Source organism: Gorilla gorilla, chromosome 8 (assembly GCF_029281585.2).
Source record: "Gorilla gorilla gorilla isolate KB3781 chromosome 8, NHGRI_mGorGor1-v2.1_pri, whole genome shotgun sequence".
NCBI lineage: Eukaryota > Metazoa > Chordata > Mammalia > Primates > Hominidae > Gorilla > Gorilla gorilla.
Window position 1 is genome coordinate 25662887 of NC_073232.2, and position 23896 is coordinate 25686782.

The window sequence follows — 23896 nt, forward strand, 5'->3', positions numbered from 1 at the left end:
GGGTGGACATGCGTTCCTCCTCTTACTTTCGGGAACACCCTACTCTGTCTCTGGAGTAGCTGTTCTTTCACCACTTTACTTTCCTAATAAACTTACTTTTACTTTGCACTGCAGACTCACCCTGGATCTTTCTTGTGCAAAATCCAACAACCCTCTCTTGGGGTCTGGATCGGGACCCCTTTCCTGTAACAGAACTCCAATAGCCATCACACAGGACCACGCAGGTCCCAGGATCCACACCTACTGGAGGGGGTCCCATCACATGACCCTCCACACCGCACATGCCCTCCTTACCGCACATGCCTTCCTTACGAGTGAAGGACACAATGGGGGTTGGTGCTCTGTGGAACCCTGCCTTCATGAATTCTCTACCAAATAGGACAAAGAGGCGGTTTGTTAGGTACCTTTCATTCCTAACGCATCTTCAAATTCAAAGCAGCTTTTGTTTTAACAGGGTCCATTCTTAAAAGATTAACAATAACAGACCCCTCTGCCATTCCTTACAATGAAATAGTGGTAAATGTGCATTTCTGGAGAATAACATGATGTTGAAACCCAAGCCTTAAGAGAGGAATGGGTGTGTGGTGTGTGTGTGGTGTGTGTGTGTGTGTGTGTGTGTGTGTGTGTTGCGGTAGGAGCGTGGATCAAGACTTAGAGAGCCATTTAAACGCACTGGCTCAAACACAACGTGTCTCCCTGTGAAGGTGTAGAGGCTACAGATGAAAAGAGGAAAATGAAGGAACAAATTCATAAAGAACTCAATGCCGTTTCTGGGCATTTGAGTAACAATAAATATTTCATTCTATTGTGTTTGTATATTATTTCATATGTGTTTATAAGGCTCATGGTATTAAAAAATAGCCCAGGAAATACTGTTTTCCACTATAATGGTTAATTTGTAAATCATCTCATTGGGAAGATAGACAATTCTATCACCTTTGACATGCACATACTTTTGATTGATGTTTATATGGAGACTGAGTAAATTATCATTGAACTTTTGGTATTTTATACGGCAAATTTACCAAATACTTTTTTGTTGAAGTCCTAACCCCCTAACAAAAAGAGTAGAAACTCTGTAAAATATTTGGAGAGATTTATTCTGAGCTAAATATGAGTGACCACGGTCGTGACACAGCCCCCAGGAGGTCCTGAGAACAATGTGTCCAAGGTGGTTGGGGCGCAGCTTGGTTTCATGCATTTTAGGGAGGCATGAGACATCAATCAAATACATTTGAGAAATATACTGGTTTGGTCCAAAGGCAGTTCAACAATTCAACTTCAATTCAATTGTTCAACTTCGAACGATTTGAAGCTGGGTCTTCCAGGCTTTAGGTAAATTTAAACATTTTCTGGTTGACAATTGGTTGAGTTTGTCTAAGACCTGGGATTAATAGAAAGGAAGTGCTCAGGTTAAGATAGAAGATTGTGGAGATCAAGATTCTTGAAGTGTCATAGTGGCTGTCCTTAGAGACAACAGATGACAAATGTTCCCTACTCAGACCTATAAAAGGTGCTAGACAGTTCATCTCCTCAGGATTGGGAGGGTGGTGAAAGAAAAAGATCTAGCTATGTTAGCAGAGATTCTTTACAGATGCGCATTTTCACCCACAAAAGATGGCTGTGCAGGGCCATTTCAAAATATGGCAAAGAAACATGTTTTGGGGTAAAAGATTTTTATTTTCTTCTTTGTCACATAGTGTTATGTCAGAGTCAGATTGGAAAGTAAGTCAGGATATGTAGGATTAAATAAAACCCATCTGATAAGAATTTATGGTTTGTAGGGCATGACTCCCCAACTCTCTAGATACGAATTTTGGCAAGATAAAAAAACCAGAGCTTAGTCCTCAATGGTCATATTCAGAGACAGCGTTTTTAAAGAGATAATCAAGTTAAAATGCAGTCATTAGGGTGGGCCCTCACCCCGGATAACTGATATCCTTGTGAAATGGTGAGCTTTGGACACAGAGACAGGCATACCTAGAGAGATGATGATGTGAAGCAGCACGGGGTAAAAGACCCAAGGAGAGAGGCCTTAGACAAACCCTTCCCTAACTGCCCTCAGAAAAAACCAATCCTGCTGACACCTTGATCTGGGACTTCCGTCCTCTAGAACATGAGACAATGAATTTCTGCTTTTAAACCACGCCGTTTGTGGTACTTGATTATGGCAGCCCAAGCAAACGAATACAAATAGTAAAGACAAAATCAGCTGTCACCAGGAAAAGAAAAAGAAACACCCAAAAGCCACTGTACTTATTCATTAACCTGCCACAAAAAACCCCCAAAACTTCAATAATTTAATTTCCAAATAGACACTACCTAATTGGAGAGAGAATATAAAGTATGTGCATTTTGACAATGACAGTATTGCATATGTTCCAAATGAGATTATTTAGGCCGGGTATGGTGGCTGATGCTTGTAATCCCAGGACTTTGGGAGGCTGAGGTGAGTGGATCACCTGAGGTCAGGGGTTTGGGACCAGTCTGGCCAACATGGCAAAACCCCATCTCTGCTAAAAACACAAAAAAATTAGCTGGGCATGGTAGTGTGTGCCTGTAACCCCAGGTACTCGGGAGACCGAGGCAAGAGAATCGCTTGAACCTGGGAGGCAAAGGTTGCAGTGAGCCGAGATCGCACCACTGCACTCCAGCCTGGGCAACAGAGCGGGACTCCGTCTCAAAACCAAACAAAACCAAATAAGAGTATTTAAAAATGAACTGTTACAGGAAAGGGGTCGCGATCCAGACCCTAAGAGAGAATTCTTGGATCTCACACAAGAAAGAATTCAGGGCGAGTCCACAGAGTAAAGTTAAAGGAAGTTTATTAGGAAAGTAAAGGAATAAAAGAATGGCTACTCCACAGACAGAACAGCCCCAAGGGCTGCTGTTTGCCCATTTTTATGGTTATTTCTTGATGATATGCTAAACAAGCGGTGGATTATTCATTCCTCTCCTTTCTAGACCATATAGGGTAACTTCCTGACATTGCCATGGCATTTGTAAGCTATCATGGCGCTGATGGGAGGGTAGCAGTGAGGACGACCAGAGGTTACTCTCATCGCCATCTTGGTTTTGTTGGATTTGGCCAGCTTCTTTACTGCAACCTGTTTTATCAGCAAGGTCTTTATGACCCGTATTTTGTGCTGACTTCCTATCTCACCCTGTGACTTAGAATGCTTTAACCATCTGGGAATGCAGCCCAGCAGGTCTCAGCCTCATTTTACTCAGTTACCATTCAAGATGGAGTCGCTCTGGTTCATGCGTCTCAGAGAGAACTATTAAAGTGGAAAATAATATTTTATTCTCGACTACATTTTAAAAAATATCAAGAGTCTTATAAACAAATAATATGCAAACACAGTAGAACAAAATAGGGAAAGTTATTTCCTTAATGCTTGATGAATACATTGAGGCATAGATAAATGCCTGTGAACATAACTCACATTTAAGTTTTTTATCTGATAAAGTTGATTGAAACTCCTTTCATAGCATTTTGCATTTTAATCTAAAATAACTGACAACACAGAAGAACCCTTAAATGCCCAAAATTAAAAATTTAAAAAACCCCACAAACCTCCAACAATGCCTGGCCAGGATAAGAAACCAGAGTTCAATAAAAAACCAGCATGTAATAAAACAAGTTATTACTGTGTAGAGATTAGAAACCACAAACAGTTCTGATTATAAAAGCGCCACTTTGAAATTTATCTCTCAAATAAAAACAGCAAATGCAGGCAATAATTCATCTCAGCTGAAAAGAAAGCATCAAGCATTGAACTTTTAAGATTCCTGGGAGTTAATAATCAATATGTAGAGCTGACCAATTTCACTTCATTGAGGTCAATATCCAATAGTTCAATATGATTATATCAAATGAATAGCATCCAAAAAAAAAGGAGCTCAGAATAGCTCCTCTTGAAGAGAACGTAACCTGACACATTATGGGTTTTTTGGAGTATGGATGGAGTCTAGCTGATATTTATTTTCCTTCTGTCAAGTGAGACAAATTATCTACATTCTATTTGCCTTAAATTGATACTGTAATGTATCATGCTCCACTTTAGGAGCTGTATAAGGCATGCCAAATGCAGGCTTGATAGTCAATAATCAAGTAAGGGGGATGGAGAAGGGAACAGGGGAAAGAGGGGACTGGAATAGGAGGAGAGAGACACACACAGAGAGACTGAGATAGTTTTAATCTTTAAAGTCCTACGGAAAAGCCTTTTGTAGTGCAAGGTTCAGGATAAACCTCTCTTCTCCCTTTGATGTTGCAGCTGTAGTTTTTTTCCCCTATGCCCCTCTAATAGTTATCCACAACTCTTCAAAGATAAGTACACTAGTCACTGAATAAAATGCAAATTGCATTGAGTAAAAAAGGCAAGGAGCATAGAGTTTTTTCTCACTGGTCAAACCTGAGCCTACCAGGTCCCAGTCAGAGCTCCCAGGCAAGCACAGAGTGCTGGAGGATTGACCACATTAGAGGACCAGAGGGAAGTAGTGAAGAAAGCAACGTGGATATGGGAGGGTACATTTTCCAAGTCTTTATTTGCATCTATTGCGTATCACAGTGAAAAACACTCCAGAGTAGGACACGTATAAAATGGAGTCTTACTAGATGCCTTCAGGAATACAGCTAGTCTCCTGAAGCTGGTTTTTAAGCCCTAGTAGAGTTTCACCTTTGACCTTCATAGGATTAGGGGATGGAAGTTCCCAACTTAACTCACAGAATCCAAGTGTCCTGGAAATATCAAATGGGAACAAGCACCTTCCATTTAAAAAACTGAACCATTTTGCATGAGCTATAAAATTACAGAAAAGTAAAGCCTCAAAAGCCTGTGAAAACATCATATATTGAATAAATTATGAAAATGCGAAAAAGGGAAAAATACTAGTTACCTGTGAAATATATATGAGTAATAGTGTTAACCAAGTTACAAGGTAGAAAAAAAAATCCTTTAAATGCAAAATACACTAAGCAATCTATCACAACACTTGGAATAGAGTAAGAACTTACATATTCTTCCTTACATCCTCTGTATTCCTCCTGACATATTAAAGAGGGAGGTATCAATTTAGCAGGGTAACTGATACCTCATGATCACATACAGGAACAGTTGAGCAATTAAACAAAAAATCAAATTATTATTATTATTATTATTTTGAGATAGGGTCTCACTCTGTCGCTGGAGTGCAGTGGTGTGATCTTGGCTCATTGCAACCTTGACCTCCTGGGCTCAAGGCATCCTCCCACCTCAGCCACCCAAGTAGATGAGACTACAGGCATGTGCCACCATGCCCGGCTAATTTTTTTTCATTTTCTGTACAGACGAAGTCTCACTATGTTGCCCAGGCTGGTCTTGAACTCCCTGGGCTCAAGTGATCCTCCTGCCTCGCCTTCCCAAAGTACTGGAATTACAGGCACGAGCCACTGCACCCAGCCTTCAAAAGTTAATATTACATATTGACTTACTTTTATTCAGTAGAATAAACATTCTGGAGTTTTTTGTGTTTTAAAATGTGATGCTACCTAATTTTGTCATTGAAGTTAACATGAAATAAGAGATGTGACACAATACACCTCAAATATAACATATTATATGGGTTTCCCTTTTCTCTGATACTTTTTAGCAATACTGGTTAAATGCAACATATTTTCTTGCAAATAGGTCCACAGATGCCAAAACTTTGAGTCACATATTATGGATAAAATGTGATAATGCATTTTCAACTTTAAAAAGGAAAATATAGGCCAGTCGTGGTGGCTCAGGCCTGTAATCCCAGCACTTTGGGAGGCCGAGGCGGACGGATCACGAGGTCAGGAGATCAAGACCATTCTGGCCAACAAGGCGAAACCCTGTCTCTACTAAAAAAAATACAAAAAATCAGCCGGATGTGGTAGCGAGCGCCTGTAGTCCCAGCCACTCGGGAGGCTGAGGCAGGAGAATGACGTGAACCCGGGGAGGCGGAGCTTGCAGTGAGCCCAGATCACGCCACTGCGGTCCAGCTTCGGCGACAGAGCGAGGCTCCGTCTCAAAAAAAGAAAAAATAATACAAATATGTACCATTTATAAAGAAAATATATATCACCAGGAAGAGAATACATAGTCAACTTGTAAAATGTAAAAACTACCTTTATGTTAAAAGCCAGGTGCCGTGGTGCATGCCTGTAATCTCAGCGCTTTGAAAGGCTGAGGCAGGAAAACCTCTTGAGGCCAGTGGTTTGAGAGTAGCTTGGGCAACATAGCAAGACCCCCAGTCTCCACAAAAAAATAAAATAGAAAACTAGCCAGGCGTTGTGGTGAGTGCCTGTAGTCCCAGGTACTAGGGAAGCTGAGGCAGGGGGATTGCTTGAGCCCTGGAGATCAAGGCTGCAGTGAGCTATCATGGTGCCACTGCACTGCAGCCTGGGTGACAAAGTGATACTGTGTCCCTAAGGAAAAAAAAAAAAAAAAGCTTTAAAGAAAAACAGTTCTTCATTTTCATGTCTACTACACAGAAATTGTTTTTCTGTGGCTTAATTTGAACTATTTTCAGATACAGCAATGAAAAAGAAGAGTCTACATTGTTCTACATACTGATTGTCACTATGTTCAATTTACTAACCACTAGAAAGATCCTGGAAATTTAACCCTCTCCTCCATCTTTGTGAAGATATTTATAAAACCATCTGCTAGCTCTGTGCACCCATTTATACTTCATCAGATGTTTATTAAGTTTTTCTTAGAGATAATTTCCTACAGTGAAGGGCTGTTTTAAAATGAATGGGCTCACCTATTAGGTTTGAAATGCCCTAGCCTTGTGGTGGACTGGTTTTATCAGTGAAGTTATTTAAAGAATTTCTAGGCCACTGACTCAGCAGTCACTAGAGGATATAGTAGTTGTTTAATAAAGCCCATGTACGTCCATTATAGCTTGTAACAGGTTTGCACAGCGTGCAGAAGAAAAATAAAACATTAATTAGCTTTAATTCCACAAGTAAAACAATGTGAAAAACAATAACCAACAGCCAAAAGAATGTTTCCTTATAAATCAAACAGGATGATTTATTTGGCTAGATTTCTAATAAAGAGGAATTCTCAGCTTTTATCTCATGGTTTCCCACCATTCACCAAAGACTGCTTTGTTAAAATGTTTCTGTTAACTAATATGAATAATAGTATGGCTGGTCTTTCATTTAAGGTTAAAAAAACGGAACACACAAAACACAAATGAGTGGGGAACTTTTCCAGAGAGAGAAAAGAAAGGTGAAAAAGACAGGCAGAATCACGAGGAAGCATCTTGTGAGTGATGCCATGCTGGAAATGAGGCTTTAGGACTGCCATGCTTGGCAAATTGCAGTTTTCATGATGACGCCTGTTTGCCAAATACCTCTTTCAAGGGAAGCATTTCCAGCCTAACATTTGTCAAACCTCTTTTGTTAACTTGTTGACAAGAGTTAACTTGTCAGCTTTTAAAATGGCTTGCAGTTGCTATCCACGTTCCTTGATGGAAATGTGCAAAGTGTGAGTTACCCCCTTTCACAAAGAATCTTGTCAAGGGTGCTGACTTCAACTTGACTGCCTCTCCTGGGGGGAAAAATTCTACCTTCTGGAAACTTAAGTGATGAGTATTCCATCATAATTCTGCTTCAAAGAAATAAAAGAGGTCGAAGAGACAACCACCATCAAATAAAGAGTTAACAGGTAATTGTGTAACTCAGCGACAGTTTAAAAACACAATGGAGCATGTAGGATGTGAGCTTCAATGACCCAACCAAGCTCATCATTTTATGTTAACCGGCAACTCAATGACACCAGCCAACACGTTCCCCTGTGGAAGGCACGAAAGATGAAGAGACAGCAGCTTCCACCTGAGACATGATGAAGGGGCCGTGATTAATGCCCAAAATGTTACTCCAAAGAGCAATCTCTGAAGAACTATACCTCACCATCCTACCAGCCACACCCCTCCTGCTTAATGGAACAAGTTCCCATCTTCATGAAGCTAAGTCATCTCCAAGTATTTTAATTCTGCTGACACACTGAATTCATTGTTTTCTTTCAAGTATCCATGTCTCCTCTTGGAGTCCATTAGAGCCTATAAATCAGATCATCCATCCTCTCTGCCCTAGACTCAGAAGAACTTGAGGACGTGCTCTGAGGAAGGTCACCGTGAACGCCGATCATAGACGTGAATGAAAAGAAAACATTCCGGTAAGTTTTTTAGTTCTTTATTCCTCTCATTTAGGTAATGGGTTAACTGGTTAGAAAAAAGGGGTGGGGGTGGGGGAAGGAGGAGGAGGTTCACAGGTGTTTTAAGTGCCAAAACCAAAAGTATGTTTTCATGGTAGTTTAAAGATAGACAGATAAATACACATCCGCAACACACAGACACTGATAAATATATAAGTAATGATTCTTTTTAATAAAGGGGAAGTATGTGGCTTAAACAATAGAGACAAAGAAGTGAAAATTAGGAACTATAATAAGTTTTAGACTACAAGATCAAAAACTAAGGCAATGAATCTGAAATTTGCTTTTTTAAAAAAACTATGAGTATCATGAATAAACTGCCTCCCCCGAAGGCTGCCACATGTAAAACGTTTTTAAAAAGTAGCCAAATACCTGCTAATTCGCATAATATTTTTCAGATAGGATACTAAAAATCCCCTAATTATGAAATGGCTGCTTCAAACAAAGAGTTGAGTTGGGTTCTAATTATATGAGGATATACTTAATATAATACAGATCTATTCATACAGAGGAGGCCCTTAATTTTGAAAATCAGTGTGTGTTAATCTGGTGAAACACAATAGCGGCATTTTTGTGCAGTTTTTTTTTTTTTTTAAACGACTAAGAGTTTGACTTATTGTCTTATCAGCTAACAGTCCATATTTTGGGCTAGTATGTTTGACAAAGGGGTGACGACAGCTGCTACAGGAGAATGAGAGAAGGACAAAAAAACTGAAATACACAAAGTAACCAACCTTCTTCTCCTTCCCAAGGAGGAGAGAAGAGAACTCACAGCAGGCCCCTGCCCTAGCATAGCTCATGTACCTTGTGACCTCCCAGCAGAGGATCATGCAGATGCCCCTAAAAGCAGCCGTTATGGAACCAGCTGGTCCCTGTGGAAAGGAGGCAATGGCTCTCCGGTGCTTACTGAAGCTGCTTCTTCTTTTTTTTTTTTTTTGAAACACAGTTTCACTATGTCACCCAGGCTGGAGTGCAGTGGCGCCATCTATCTCAACTCACTGCAACCTCCACCTCTCAGGTTCAAGCGATTCTCCTGCCTCAGCCTCCCAAGTAGCTGGGATTACAGGCACCCACCACCACACTCGGCTAATTTTTGTAGTTTGAGTAGAAATGGGGTTTCACCATGTTGGCAAGGCTGGTCTTGAACTCCTGGCCTCAAGTGATTCACCCTCCTCATGGTGAATCACCCCACAATTCACCCCAAAGTGCTGGGATCATAGGCGTGAGCCACCGCACCCAGCCTACTGAAACTTTTTAATGTTGACTTAACTGCATAAAAGGTAATCCAAGGCTCCATAAGGAAATGAAACAAAAAGTGAGCAGACACATTGCTTAGACTACGCCAACCCCCCAAAATAGGATGCTAATAACAGACATAAAAACAGATATACCAATTATGTTATAGATACCTCTCATTTATCCAGAATCCTGACCACATTCAAATCAGTTAAAATAGTCTGTAACAGTGCAGAATGGTTATTAATTGCCTAATAATTACTTTGAGGTAACACAAAATCCAGAAACTCACAATTTAATCTTTTAAAGTTAAAAGCACTTTCATATGCAATGTATTCTCATCCTCTGTAAATTATAAACTGATCTATGGAAAACTAAAAATTGTTAACCAGAATAATAAACAAAGAATTTCCTCTAATTCCAGATGGCTAGGAGTTTGTTCATGCATTTTTCTGTATACTATCATATACAGAATGACTTTTTTCAAGATACCATACAAACCAAGCTCTAAATAGCTTCCTGTTTACTAAGAAAAAATTAGAGCCCCATCTAAAACTCATGATAGCAATGATTAACAATTTACAAGGAAGAAGATAAACAATCATCTGCTAATTTGTGACTATATTTTCACACATTTTCATAATTAACTAATTTCTAAGGGTGAGCTACATTCGTATTTTTTTTAAAAAAACTGAATCTGTAATAACTGTACATATCTATATGGCTTATGAAACAATTAATACACATCCTATACCTATCTCATTTTATCCTTAAGGTAAGTCTTTAGACTTATACTGTAAGTGTCATAGTATTGTCTAAAGTAATCTAAACCACGCTTTACATTGCTTTTATATAGGAGGATATGGTATCATTTTAGCAATTTTAGTGTATTTCATTTTAAGGCCATTGTTCTTTTCTCTTTTCTTTTTTTTGGGATGGAATCTTGTTCTGTCGCCCAGGCTGCAGTGCAGTCGCACGATCTCAGCTCACTGCAACCTCTGCCTCCCTGGCTCAAGCGATTCTTGTGCCTCAGCCTCCTGAGTAGCTAGGATTACAGGTGCCCCTCCACCATGCCTGGCTAATTTTTGTATTTTTAGTTTCACCATGTTGGCCAGGCTGATCTCAAACTCCTGACCTCAAGTGATCCACCCGCCTTGGCTTCCCAAAGTGTTGGGGTTGCAGGCGTGAGCCACCATGCTCAGGCCGGCCATTATTCTTTACAGCTTGTCTTCTCTGTTTCTGTCTGGTGGAAACATGGCCACAGCAAGTGCTAAATGTTTGAACAGGAGTATGGCGCTCAGGCTGCAAGACTGCAGAAATGCAGCCAGCCACTTCTGGGCAGAGGCTCTGCCCTGCCAATCAATCCCGACCCACTGGCCTGGCACAGATTCACAGGGTTTTCTTGAGTGTGGGACATATTTCTGATACCAAAAAAAAAAAAAAAGAAAAGAAAAGAAACTCTTAACTAAATGTGACCTTTAGCAATCTTCTAGCTTTCTTCCAATAGTTGGGATGTTAAATTCTCAAAAGTTCGTGCCAGGCTGGGCATGGTGGCTCATGACTGTAATCCCAGCACTTTGGAAGATGAAAGCAGGATTGCTTGACACCAGGAGTTTGAGACCAGCCTGGGCAACATAGGGAGACCCCATCTCTGCAAAAAATTTAAAAAATTAGCTGGGCATGGTGGTGTGCTCCTGTAGTCCCAGCTACTTGGAAGGCTGAAAGGGAAGGATTGCCTCAGCCCAGGCGCTTGAGGCTGCAGTGAGCCGTGATTGTGCCACTGCACTCCAGCCCAGCAATACAGTGAGACCCTGTCTCTTAAAAAAAATAAAATAATTAATTAAAAAATAAATTTTAAAAGTTGATGTCAGACACAAAAACAGATTACATTTGACTAGGGATGTTTTTGTCTTTTTTGTATATGCTTAAAATTATACTAGATCTCAGCATTTGGGGTCAGGCAAGTATTTGATAAATGACAGTTTGTTTTGCAGCTGGGGGCTGGGATAAGGTAGGAAAATCATGACGGTACATATAACAACAGAAGCACGTGGAAGTGGCAGAATTCCTTTCAACCTTGACACATGGAGGAAGAAAGAAGCAGGAATGGTGAGGTTTTGGGGACAGTTTTGCATAGACTCCTTTCACCTGGAGTGAGGACTTGAGGTATTTGGACGCTGTGACTTTAGGCTGGCAGATTCCGCTTCCTCTCCTGCCTTCTCCTTTTCTCTAAGAGATTATCATCTCACTACAGTACAAGCTTCTCTATAATAGAATGACGCATTGCTAGTACTCTCTACTGATTTTATAAATAAACTGCTTAACAATTTTGTTCAGACCACTTGTAATTCTTTGCATTCACAGAAGAAAAAAAATATGTTCTGATCTGAATGGTGAATTTCCTTAGTGCCATTAATATTCAACTAATTTAATACCTCAAAAATTCTCTAAAGAAAATCGGTAAAAATCCCCTTGAAAATATCAATAAAAAACAATTTACAAATAGAGACAATGACCACATGCTGTTTTTTCTTGTTTTTGTTTTTTTCTTTTCAGAAAGGGTCTTGCTCTCTCATCCAGGCTCGAGTGCAGGGCATGACCACGGCTCTGTGCAGCCTCAATCTCCTGGGCTCAAGTGATCCTCCCAACTCAGCCTCCAGAATAGCTACAATGACAAGCATGCACTACCATGCCTGGATAATTTCTTTTTCTTTTTCTTTTGTAGAGACGGGGTCTTGCTATGTTGCCCAGGCTGGTCTCAAACTCCTGGGCTCAAGCAATCCTCCAGTCTCGACTTCCCCAAATGCTAGGATTACAGGTGTGAGCCACACCACACCTGGCCAACATGCAGTTTTTAATAAAACATTTTAAAATGCTAAGTGCTAACTGCCATCAATAGGATACTGTCATATAATATTTTTAAAGGCATAATTATAAATACTATAAAATCACAGTCTACTATTTCAGAAAATCAGAGTCTACTTACTATTTGTATGTCTCAGAACGGATATACTCAAAAACATGGGACACGCCAAGCTGGAACTGGTCTGCAATGGGGGTCACCCAGGGATTGTTCTCTGCTTTGAATACCTGCTTCTGGCCAGTTAAATCCAAGTTTCCTGGGAGGAAAAAAAAAAAAAAGTGAAGGTCACTTCATCCAACACAGATCAGGTCTAAGAAGTCCTTCTCAGTAATCACAGCCTAAGTACCCTAAATCAAACCCTAAGTGCCTCTTGGATCATTTGATGTCTTTTAAATTTCTTAACCCAAGTCATCACAGGTACACAGTCATGACAGTACCTTGGCCCCAGAAATTAAGAACAAAGGAAGGAAGAAAGAAGACAGATGGAAAAGGAAAGCAAAGCAGAGGGAAGGAGGTATTTGCTGCAGAGACAAAAATGACTTGTTCAAGATTAAGAGAAGTGATAATATGAAAACCATTTAAAATTCTGTCTTGACCATGTCAGTATGCATCATGCCGTGTCCTGGCTGATCTGGGCCCAATCTGATCAACACCACTTTTTTCACCAATCAAGACAGCGTATGAATGGAGAAAGACAGGAATATTACCCAAGCCAAACCGTTGTTACTCAAGTATAAGAGCATAAGCACATCTCAGAATCAGCCCTAAATGAATCTCATTAACATGGCAGTGATAAAGACTAATTACCTTTTAAAATCATTCCTCATTTCATTCTCCAGCAATTTGGAAGGTCAGATACTAATATTACTTTATAGGTGAAGAAATGGAAACTTAAGGAAATTAACTAATATGCCCAAGATCAGAAAAAGCCAGCATGAAGATTTCAAGCTGATGCTCAATCTCATACACCTTCTAGTGTCTGGTGAGGCCATCAGGTTACATATCAATCTAGATAAGGTTGAGTTAATGAAGGTAGCATAAAAAAGCCAGCAAGCACCCCTCATCTGGATATCCTCTGTTAATGACCAGTTGACTGTTTTTTTTTTCTTTTTGATATATTCAAAAATGGAAAAGGCAATGTGTGAAAGAACTTCCTAAAATGCGCTCGCCTATGAAAGCAAGAAGCAGAGAAAGAGAAGTTAGGCAGCAGGGATATATGTGAAGGTCTGTCCCTAAAAGTCCTACTGAGGAAATCAATTTTCAGACTTCTCGTCCATGGCCTGGTACTGTTTGAATCTAGAGACACAGCAAAGATTTTTGCTAAGACACAACCGAAGTTACGTGCTGTTGCTGTTCCCAGGTTCTACTGCCTATGTTTTCATAGATGGTAACTCAGGACAATGAAAACATATCCTGGGACGCAAGTACAAAGCAAATCATTGCCTAGCTGATCTGAGCTTTGGAAATGAAAGGATAAATGAATTTTTTTATGAGGAAGATAATGCAATATTGCTTGTTAAAACAAAATAATAGATACTTTGAATCTTTCCTTTTTGTTCTATGAACTTGCAACTATTCAGAAAAACAAAGAAAAGAAAAACGACTACAATTTCACAAAATCTTTTTAAGAAAATAGACACTACTAAATATCAAGAGAGAGTAATTCGTCATCTTTCCAAAGCTACTAAGAATTTGTTGGCGCTTGGTACAAAAATAAGCAGATCCATTTCTCTCCAAGATTATCAATATTGTCAATTTCCTCATCTTAATGGTTAAACATCGTTAGTCAGATATTAAGTCACTTGGGAAATTAGTGAGCTTGATTCTCTAAACCATGAGTCAGAAAGCTGCCTAGGGCGAATGAAAACCCAGGGGTGGTATGCATTCTCCTTAGCTGAGTATCTCACCTGGGTTTCATCTTGTTGGCAAGGGGCTGCCATTGATCTTTGTTTTTATCTTTACTTAGGGAGGGGGTTTTTAGAGTCCCAAGAATGAAACTGACCCCTTGTTTACATTTCTCTATAATTCTTATTTCCTCTTAAAATCTAGTTTGCTGCACTCAATTTATCTTGTCTTCCATATAATTCCTTCATGTTTTTTTTCTCCAATTTTTCCTTTTCCTAAAAATGAATATAATATACATTCCTGGAAAGAAGCCATCCATTTAAAAACAAGTCTATTTCTGATGTGTCGTATTTTATGTGCACGATGGTATGTTGCCCATTGTGCACAGGAGGCAGGACTAGTAAGGGAAGGGGTTACAAACCGGACAACAATGACCACGGTGCAGCAATGCCCTCATCAGCTGGGAATGGTAGTGCTGCAGCTCAATATATCTCTCTTAAAACATTCACCTGAGAAACAGCCTATGCTTACATCTTGTCATCTTCCTGCCTCTAATCTCTGCCCACAGACATCAGCATGAATCAACTATGAAAAAAATAAACTTGAGGTGTTTGGAAAAAATATGGGTATTCTTGGCCAGGAGTTGTGGCTGATGCCTATAATCCCAGCACTTTGGGAGGCCGAGGCGGGTGGATCACTTGAGGTCAGGAGTTCGAGACCACATGGCAGTTTGGCCAACATGGCAAAACCCAGCCTCTGCTAAAAATACAAAAATTAGCCAGGCACAGTGGTGCGCACCTGTAGTCCCAGCCTCTTGGGAGGCTGAGGCAGGAGAACTGCATGAACCTGGGAGGCGGAGGTTGCAGTGAGCCGAGATGGCACCACTGCACTCCAGCCTGGGTAACAGAGCAAGACTGTCTTAAAAAAAAAAAAAAAGAAAAAGAAAAAGAAAAAATATGTGTATTGCAAAGTAGATGAAAAAAAAGCAGCAGAAGCCATGAAAAGTATAAACTACATATTTATGGAATAGGACAGAAATGAATTCCTAAGCTAAGGGGATTTTCTAGTTAGTGAGTATTTTGCCCTAAATATCTTTCCTTCTTCTGCAAAATTGGTTATCCTAATGAGAAATATAGTCGGAACTTCTAGTTGGTAGAATTTTATTCTGTTGAAGAAGCGTCCAGGATTTTCCATCATTTACACAACTGCTTTGCTTTCATCATCTGGTTCAGAGGGGGGATTGCAGGAACACACCTTTTTTTTTTTTTTTTTTTTTTTACTTTGGGAAGAGGGAGAAGAGGAGGGAAGTCAGCTACATTTGGGCACAGAGCAGCATTTCTCACCACACTGTATTCTCAGGGCCCTTGGCAAGCATGAGAACAACGTGGAGCAGGGAAAGGATCCGGGAAGGATGACACGCACAAGTCTCGGCTATTTCAAATTTTCCCTGGGAAGATTTGCTTGGGATAATGAGGGGAAGAGACTCTTCTTTTCTAGCCTGCATCACAAGCTCCCTTCCGCCGAGTCCCAAGCCTTGCCCGATCATCCGAAACTGAAGGTATGTTATGAGTAAAGCTGGTTTTAAAGACCCCTCCGTGAACTTAAGGAATAGGTACGTATATCTGCGGGAAAGAAGCACTCGTGTTCTACTACTGACGGCCTGCAAAACCACTCTGGAATGCACACAGCCTCTTGTTAACTTATTAACAGCATCTTACTAAGCGTGCAGTCTTTTCAGTGGTAATCCTCTGAAAATAATGTACTAAAGTTCTATGCTCCCTGACTGCCACTCATGGAAGGAGAATAATGCCAAGAAAGGTCAGCCATGTTCTCTGGGCCCTTTTGTCTGAAGCCTGTAACCCCCTGGAGATCTGTCAATCCCAAGTGATGTCTCTATTTAGGTGCTGTCAGTGGAGACGGCAGAGGCATCACAGATTGCTAATGACGGCTGCTAACTGGAGCACACAGGAGACGTTGGATGCGAGCTAGACATACTCCCTTAAGGGAAAAGGAGTCACACGCTGATGTCTACAAGTCAGAGTTAACAGAAAGGACCACAGGCTATTCACGATCATCTTCACTTATATCACTTTCAACCCATCTGCATATTTTAGCTGGGATGGGGAGTGGGAAGGAGGGGACAGATGACTGGGTTACCCTCCCCACCCTCATTTACTTACTTCAGTATCAAGCAACGCTACTAAATTAAATCCACAAGTGCTTCCTAAAGCTACATGAACTTAAGAGCCTAATAGAAAAGAATGATTAGGGTTCACTGGGGAAAAAAAAGAAAAGAAAAAAGCTTCTTGTATGATGTTGTTCTTTCTTTTTAACAAAGAGCCATGAAACCCAGGTATAATGTCCGTGGCAAACCTTAAAGGAGGAAACTATTATAAATGACAGAAATGGAAACTGCACGAGCGAAACAGAACAATGTCTCTTTGGAGTTAGAACTGGGACTTGCTGTAATAGGGCATGCTTGTTTTGTTTTTCAACTTAATGTCACCGGTGGATAACACAATACCTGTTTCTGTAGCGCTGCAATCCTCCAGCAAGCGATTTGTCTCTGGGTTCTCTTGCCTCACTCTGCACCAGTTGGGGATGAAGCAATTTCAGAAGAGGGTTAATATAATTAGAGTAAAGCTGGCCATTATATTGTGTGAAAAGATGACACCCGACTCATATTGGCCTAGCAACAAGTTACCATTGCCTCGGCAGAGCTCGTCTGTCAGCTGTCGGAGGTAGGTTCCCTTTTAAGTAATAACATGCAGGAAGCATCTCATCCCGCTGTCAGTCAGCCTGCAATCGCTCTGACGCCACACGCTTCAGTGCGTTGAGTTAGGAGCCCTCACCCATCCCCTTTATTAGAAGGCTGAGCGGCGCTCTGGTGGTGTTCTAACAAGGATCAGGCAGCAGGATTAAGCACTGTGACAAAGAGGATCTAATAAGCTAGAAAGTGGTGCATCTACAGACACGCTGGCTGGCTCCCAGACACAGATTCACTTTGCTCACTCCTCAGTCGGAAGGCGCAGGCCACTGCGGAAGCCAGGCAGCGCTGTGATTAGCATTGACCCTCTGACCGATGCTGCTATGAAGATCGTATATCACTCAGAGGCTTATTCTGCAATTGCAAATTGGATTTTCCATTTTATTACCTGCAAAAGGACCACATATGCTTCTTTCCAAAGCCTCTAGTACAGCAAGCTTTGCCATGCAACTGCAATTGTGTAAACATTAAATCATGCAAAACACTCATTCTCCTTGCTGGTTATAAATGTGATTGAATGCAATAGGCAATTGCAGCCCCATTAATAAGCATGCTCATTTTCACTTATGGAAATTGGTTGTTTCCATAATCACACTCTAAGAATTCTTCCTGAGTATTCAAAATCCTGAAACATGTGGCTAGCGGCACCATTTATCATATAGTAAGCAATCGAGGTGATCTGGGCAAATTTTTCACGTCATCAAAGTAGCATTCCCTCCCTTCCTAATTTCAAAATAGTACCACAGAGAGCTTTTTTAAATTAATGCACTCCAAAAGCCACGCTCTCTCATTCATTCATAAATATCTAAGATTGTGGTCTAACAAGGTAAAACTAAAAAAAAGTGGCTGATTGGCTATAGTCCATCATTACTATACTAGATTTCTCCAAAACCAAGCAATTGATTTGCTCAGAAAGGATCGAGATGGGACATAATAACAGCTGAAAGATCACCTCTTCTCTGTGGCGAATCCTCACATGGAAGCTAACTACAAATGACTCCAATACAAAATAAAAGCTACATTTAGGGACTCTCCCACATAGACAAAGATTCTACACATAAGTCTCCATAATTCTCATTATCATGTGCTAGGCTACTAATTATAGCAGTGCATGATTACAGACAAATGGCCGACTCTGGAAAGTTCCTACTTTTTCACTTCTTTAGGAACACACTTTACTGAGTGGAAAATGATCAGAAGGCCTATAAAATGCTCATATTGTAATAAACAGTGTCTGCAGTAACTAAACATTGGAAACAACTGGAAATTTCATTACCAGGTGATAAGCAGAATAATGTGCTATAGCCATACTGTGAAATGCTATTCAGTTATTAAAAGAGAGTTATTTGTATGCACTGACCTGGAGGGAGGTCTGTAACTATAATTAAAACAATGAGGATCTACTAAGCTTGCTATCAACCAATTTTTGAAAAAATACAGTAGAAATCCATATATGTATATGACTAAATGTTTATGTGTAAAAGAAGAAAAGGATAATATTAAGTTTTTAAGGTTGATTTTCTCAAATAAGGGAAATATTAATGTTGGTTTTCTCAAATTAAGGTAGGGCAGGAGGTTGAACTGGCAGAGCAAAGGATAAACATTAATTACCGATTTGGAGAATTCCATGCTAACAGTATGGATTATTCTCATAATTAAAAAAGATTAAAGTACATTGAAAGGGAATGGTCAAAAACAAATTCAAAGCACATGGTGCACACTAATTGGTACAAAACAGTATCCTTTAAGTATACCCTATTGCAGTGAACATCACGCTTGTGGCCCATTCTCTTCTGTCTGCGTAATAGATGATGGTCTATAAACCTAAGTGGAATGAGAATCTAGGTCTGAGGTTGCTTTTCTTTCTGTGCATCATCAATGCAATGTAAGCTGGGATGTCTCATGACAGCTCTCAAATTTATTCTGTGGGGAACGCAAGGCCACACTGTCATTCCGGCAACTGTCTGCTTGGCCTTTCCAGCAACACATTTTTAAAAGAGGCATTCTGTACATTTAATACATGCATTGCATTGCTGCTTTAAGATACATACTAAAATAAACAGCTACTCTTCAGATCTAGTCGGGGAGGATAGTACAACTTACACACACACACACACAAAAAGATTTAAGAAGAGAAAACCACCACCCTACCAAATGGTTCCAACACAAGCAGCACCTGATTTAAGTGTGTGCTGGTGTGAAAAGGCCCAGAAGTCCTTATGCCAATGAAGAAAAATAGCATTTTACATTGCTTCCATCTGATGCTCTTCTTGGCCATTTGATATCTGTGGTCCAGGTTAAGAAGGGATAGAAGAAGCTCTCAGTTGCTTATAAATATAATTAACCAGCAACAGAACAGTGCCATCCTTAACAGTCACCTCCAAGGTTGCCTTATGTTGCAAGTTGAAATGGCTGTTAAGTAAATAATTTATGTTTTAAACCTGGCATTCATTTAGGATTTCTCAATCATTCTTCTAAATGTGGGAGGCAATCTTGTTTTTCCTTGCCAGATTTCCTTTTTATTGTTCAGGTAATGTTAGGACATAATGGACAAAAGTCTGGTGGATCTGGCTCCTGATCTCAAGAACGATTCACTGACTTGGGCAAATTCCAGAGTGAAAGAATTGAAGACTGGAAGCCTCTGCCTAGATTTCAGAGAAGGTAGGGAAAAGCCTGGATGTCCAGGCAGAAGCCCGCTGCAGGGGCAGAGCCCTCATGGAGAACCTCTACTAGGGCAGTGTGAAGGAGAAATATGGGGTTGGAGCCCAGACACACAGTCTCCACTGAGGAAACGCCTTACTGGAGCTATCAGTGGAGGGCCACCAACCTCTAGACCAGAGAATGGTAGATCCACTGACAGGCTGAACCCTGCACCGGGAAAAGCTGCAGGCACTCAACGCCAGCCCAATAGAGCAGTCACAGGAGCTAAACACTGCAAGGCCACAGGGAGCCATCCAGGGCTTTGGAAGGCCATCTCTTGAATTAGAGTGCCCTAAATGTGGAACATGGAGTCAAGGGAGATAATTTTTATGTCTTAAGATTTAATGACTGCCATGCTGGGTTTTGAACTTCCATGGGAGCTGTAGCCCCTTTCTTTTGGCCAATTTCTCCCTACTGGAACAGGAGTATTTACCCAATGCCTATACCTCCATTGTATCTTGAAAGTAACAAACTTATTTTTTATTTTATAGGTTCACAGGTGGAAGGGACCAGCCTTGTCTCAGGTGAGACTTCGGACTTTTGAGTTAATGCTGGAATGAGTTAAGACTTTGGGAGACAGTTGGGAAGGCATGATTATATTTTGCAATGTAAGAAGAATACAAGATTTGGAGGGGCCAGGGGCAGAATGATATCGTTTGGATCTGCAACCCTGCCCAAGTCACAGGTCGAACTGTAAACCTCAATGTCGGAGGGAGGCCTGGTGTGAGGTGGCAGGATCATAAGAGTAATCCTTCATGAATGATTTAGCAACATCCCTCTGGTGCTGTTCTAGTGACAGCAAGTAATCACAAAATCTAGTTGTTTAAAAGTGTGGGGCACCTCCCTACTTCCTTTCTTGCTCCTGCTCCCACCATGTGAGTCATCTCACTCCCCCTTTGCCTTCTGCTATGATTTTAAGTTTCCTGAGGCCTCCCCAGAAGCCGAGCAGATGCCAGCATCATGCTTCCTATACGCCATGCAGAACTCTGAGCCAATTAAACCTCTTTTCTTTATAAATTACCCAGTCTAAGGCACTTCTTTATAGCAGTGCGAGAACAGACTAATACAGCAGCGTCGGTTGTGTTAGAGGAATGGACAAACATTTTCCCTACATTGCTGGTTAGAATCCAAACTGGCACCTCTTCTCTGAAAAGCAATTTGGCAATTTCTATTAAGAGTTGTAAAAATGTTCATACTGTTTGACCTGGTAATTCCACCCTAGTAATAAATTTATGTTGAGGAAATAATCACTCATATTAACAATGATTTATGAATACAGATTTTCAACTGAGTGTTGCTTATGTCCTTCTGAACAACTAGAAACAACTCAGATGTCTAGGGGGTTGGTTCATAATTATGAGACACTCAGAGCATGGTATAGTATGTAGCCATATGATTAAAAATGTTTTCAAATAAAATTTAATGACATGGGGCAATGGTCATGACATAATATTGAAGGTCAAAATGAAGGCTGTAAAACTTATACAGCATGATCTTAACTTTTTAAAACACCATAAATATATACACAGGTGTATAGGAAAAAGACTGGAAGAAATACACATATAAGTGTATATGCATATGAACAGAGAAAACACTGGAAAAAAAATCTCAGAATTTAAAGTGGTTATTTTTGGATGACAGATCATAAATGCTACCCTTGTCTGTTTCCCAGATTTACTGAAGCAGGCGTTCTCAAACTTGAGTGTGCATCAGAATATTTTTTACAGAATGACTAAAACTTCCAGAGTTTTTAGTTTCATAGGTCTTGGGTGAAGCCCTAGTGTTTGCATTTCTAACAAGTTCTTAGTGGATGATGGTGTTTCTGGTCGAAGGACCACACTCTAAAAAAAAATCCCTTTTCTTTCAGAAGGATAAAATTTTTAACATTAGAACTTTAAAATTTTAAATAAAAGAAAAAATTAAATCTATTTTGAGTGCTGAAAAAGAAATCTGAATTTTTAGATACTATCACAAGTTCTACAAAGGATAAAAACCCACCAACTGGAGAATCCTCATTATCATAATAATATTGGTTTTTATTTGTTATACATGTACCATGTACCAGGTATCATTTCAGGAGCTTTGCATACATTATTCCAGGGTGTCACAATAATCTTGCATGGAAGGCATTATTATGATCTCATCTTAAAATTAAGAAGTAGCAGCTACCATTTTGGGGGTTCAGGATTCATACTCAAGGTCATGTGACTAGTAGGCAGCCAGGCAGGTATTTAAAAACCAATTTATCTGGCTCTTCCAGAGGCCTTGGTCTTTCCAGTACATGACACTTAACAGATTTTCTCCCTCCTTTCAAAAGGTATTGAATATTGTTGGTATAATCAATAATGTGAGATGATTTAGGAGCACTGGGGAGTTATACACAAAAACAAGTCACTCACCTCCCTCACAGGGCCCAGAATTCTGTCATCAGAATCATTCCCTTTGGCCTGAAAGCCCTATTACCTGCAGAAATTTTATTTTTAAATGAAAACACCCGAGGGGGGTAATGCATTAGGTGAATACACTTTCTTTTCTTTTTGTTTAGTTTTTTTGGTTCTACTTTAAATTGGTTATTTTTAAAAAAATAATATCCTCTGCTTTTGTTAGTTGACTGGTTAATTTTTCCCCCACTTTTTATTTGCATTAAAATACACATAGGATAAAATTTATCATTTTCATGATTTTTAAGGGTATGGCTTGGTGATATTAATACATTTGTAATTTTGTGCAAACACCACTGTACCATCTGCCTCCATAACTTTTTTTCATCTTGTAAAACCTTAACTCTAAAACCAGACAACAATAACTCCCCATTTCTCCTTTCCCTTATCTCTTGGCAACCACCATTCCGTTTATCTCTGTGATTTTGACTGTTCTAAGTATCTCATATACATGGAATAATACAGCATTTTTTCTTTTGGACTGGCTTATTTCACTTCACATAATTTCCTCAAGGTTCGTCCATGTTGTAGCATATGTCAAAATTAACTTCCTTTTAAAGGCTAATATTCCACTCTATATACAGTCATCTCTCAGTATCCATGGGGGACAGGTTCCAGGACCCCTGTGGATGTCAAAATCCACGGATGCTCAAGTCTCTCATATAAAACAGTGTAAATTTTCATATAACCTATACACATCCTCTGTACGCTTTAAATAATCTCTACATTATTTATAATACAATGTAAATGTGACATAAATGATTTTATACTATATTTTAAGATATGTATCTTTAAAATTGTTGTTCTGCTATTTTTGTTTTTTTTCCCCATGCATTTTATTTATTTTTTTGAGACAGGGTCTCGCTCTGTCACACAGGCTGGAGTGCAGAGGCGTGATCTCAGCTCACTGCAACATCTGCTTCCCAGTTCAAACGATTTTCCTGCCTCAGCCTCCCAAGTAGCTGAGACTATAGGCGAGTGCCACCACACTCAGCTAATTTTTGTATTTTTAAGTAGAGATGGGGTTTCACCATGTTGGCCAAGCTGGTCTTGAACTCCTGACCTCAAATGATCAGCCCGCCTCAGCCTCCCAAAGTGCTGGGATTACAGGAGTGAGCCACTGCACCCAGCCCCCACACATTTTATTTTTATTTATTTATTGGCTGATTCTTTTTTGAGAGATGCTGTCTCTGTTGCACAGGCTGGTGGTGGACTTCTTGGCTCAAGCAATCCTCCTACCTCAGTCTCCTGAGTAGCTGGGATTATAGGCACACACCACCACACCCAGCCCAAATGTTTTTGATCTGTGGTTGGTTGAATCCATGAATGCAGACTCTGTGGATACAAAGGGCCAAATGTAAACACCATATTTTGCTTATCCATTCATCTGTTGATGTACACGTGTGCTGCATTCACATTTTAGCTACTGTGAACAATGCTGCTATAAATATGGCTGTACACATATCTTTTTGAGACCCTGTTTTTCAATTATTTCGGGAATATACTCAGAAGTGAAACTGCTGGGTCATATGGTAGTTTTAATTTTTCGAGAAACTGTCATACAATTTTCCATCTCCACCAACAGTGCACAAGGGTTCCCAACCTCATCTTTTTGTTAATACTTGTAAATTTTTTTATAGTAACCACCCTAATGGATATGAAATTATATAGCATTGTAGTTTTCACTTGCACTTCCCTAATGACTAGAGATGTTGAACATTTTTTCATGTGCTTATTGGCCATTTATGTATCTTCCTTGGGAAAAAGTTATTCAAGTCCCTTGCCATTTTTCAACTGGGTTGTGTTTTTT

At 40.0% G+C, this 23896-nt stretch overlaps 1 protein-coding gene across 2 annotated transcripts in view; it reads right to left on the minus strand.

Moving 5' to 3' along the window:
* The window catches only part of RSU1 (Ras suppressor protein 1), a 226388-nt gene that overhangs the window by 91502 nt on the left and 110990 nt on the right, over nucleotides 1-23896 (minus strand). For both annotated transcript variants that reach the window (XM_004049102.4, XM_019035296.3), the window contains one exon: nucleotides 12457-12589. In XM_004049102.4, coding sequence (XP_004049150.1) covers nucleotides 12457-12589 — 133 coding nt within the window. The remainder of the gene's footprint in view (nucleotides 1-12456; nucleotides 12590-23896) is intronic.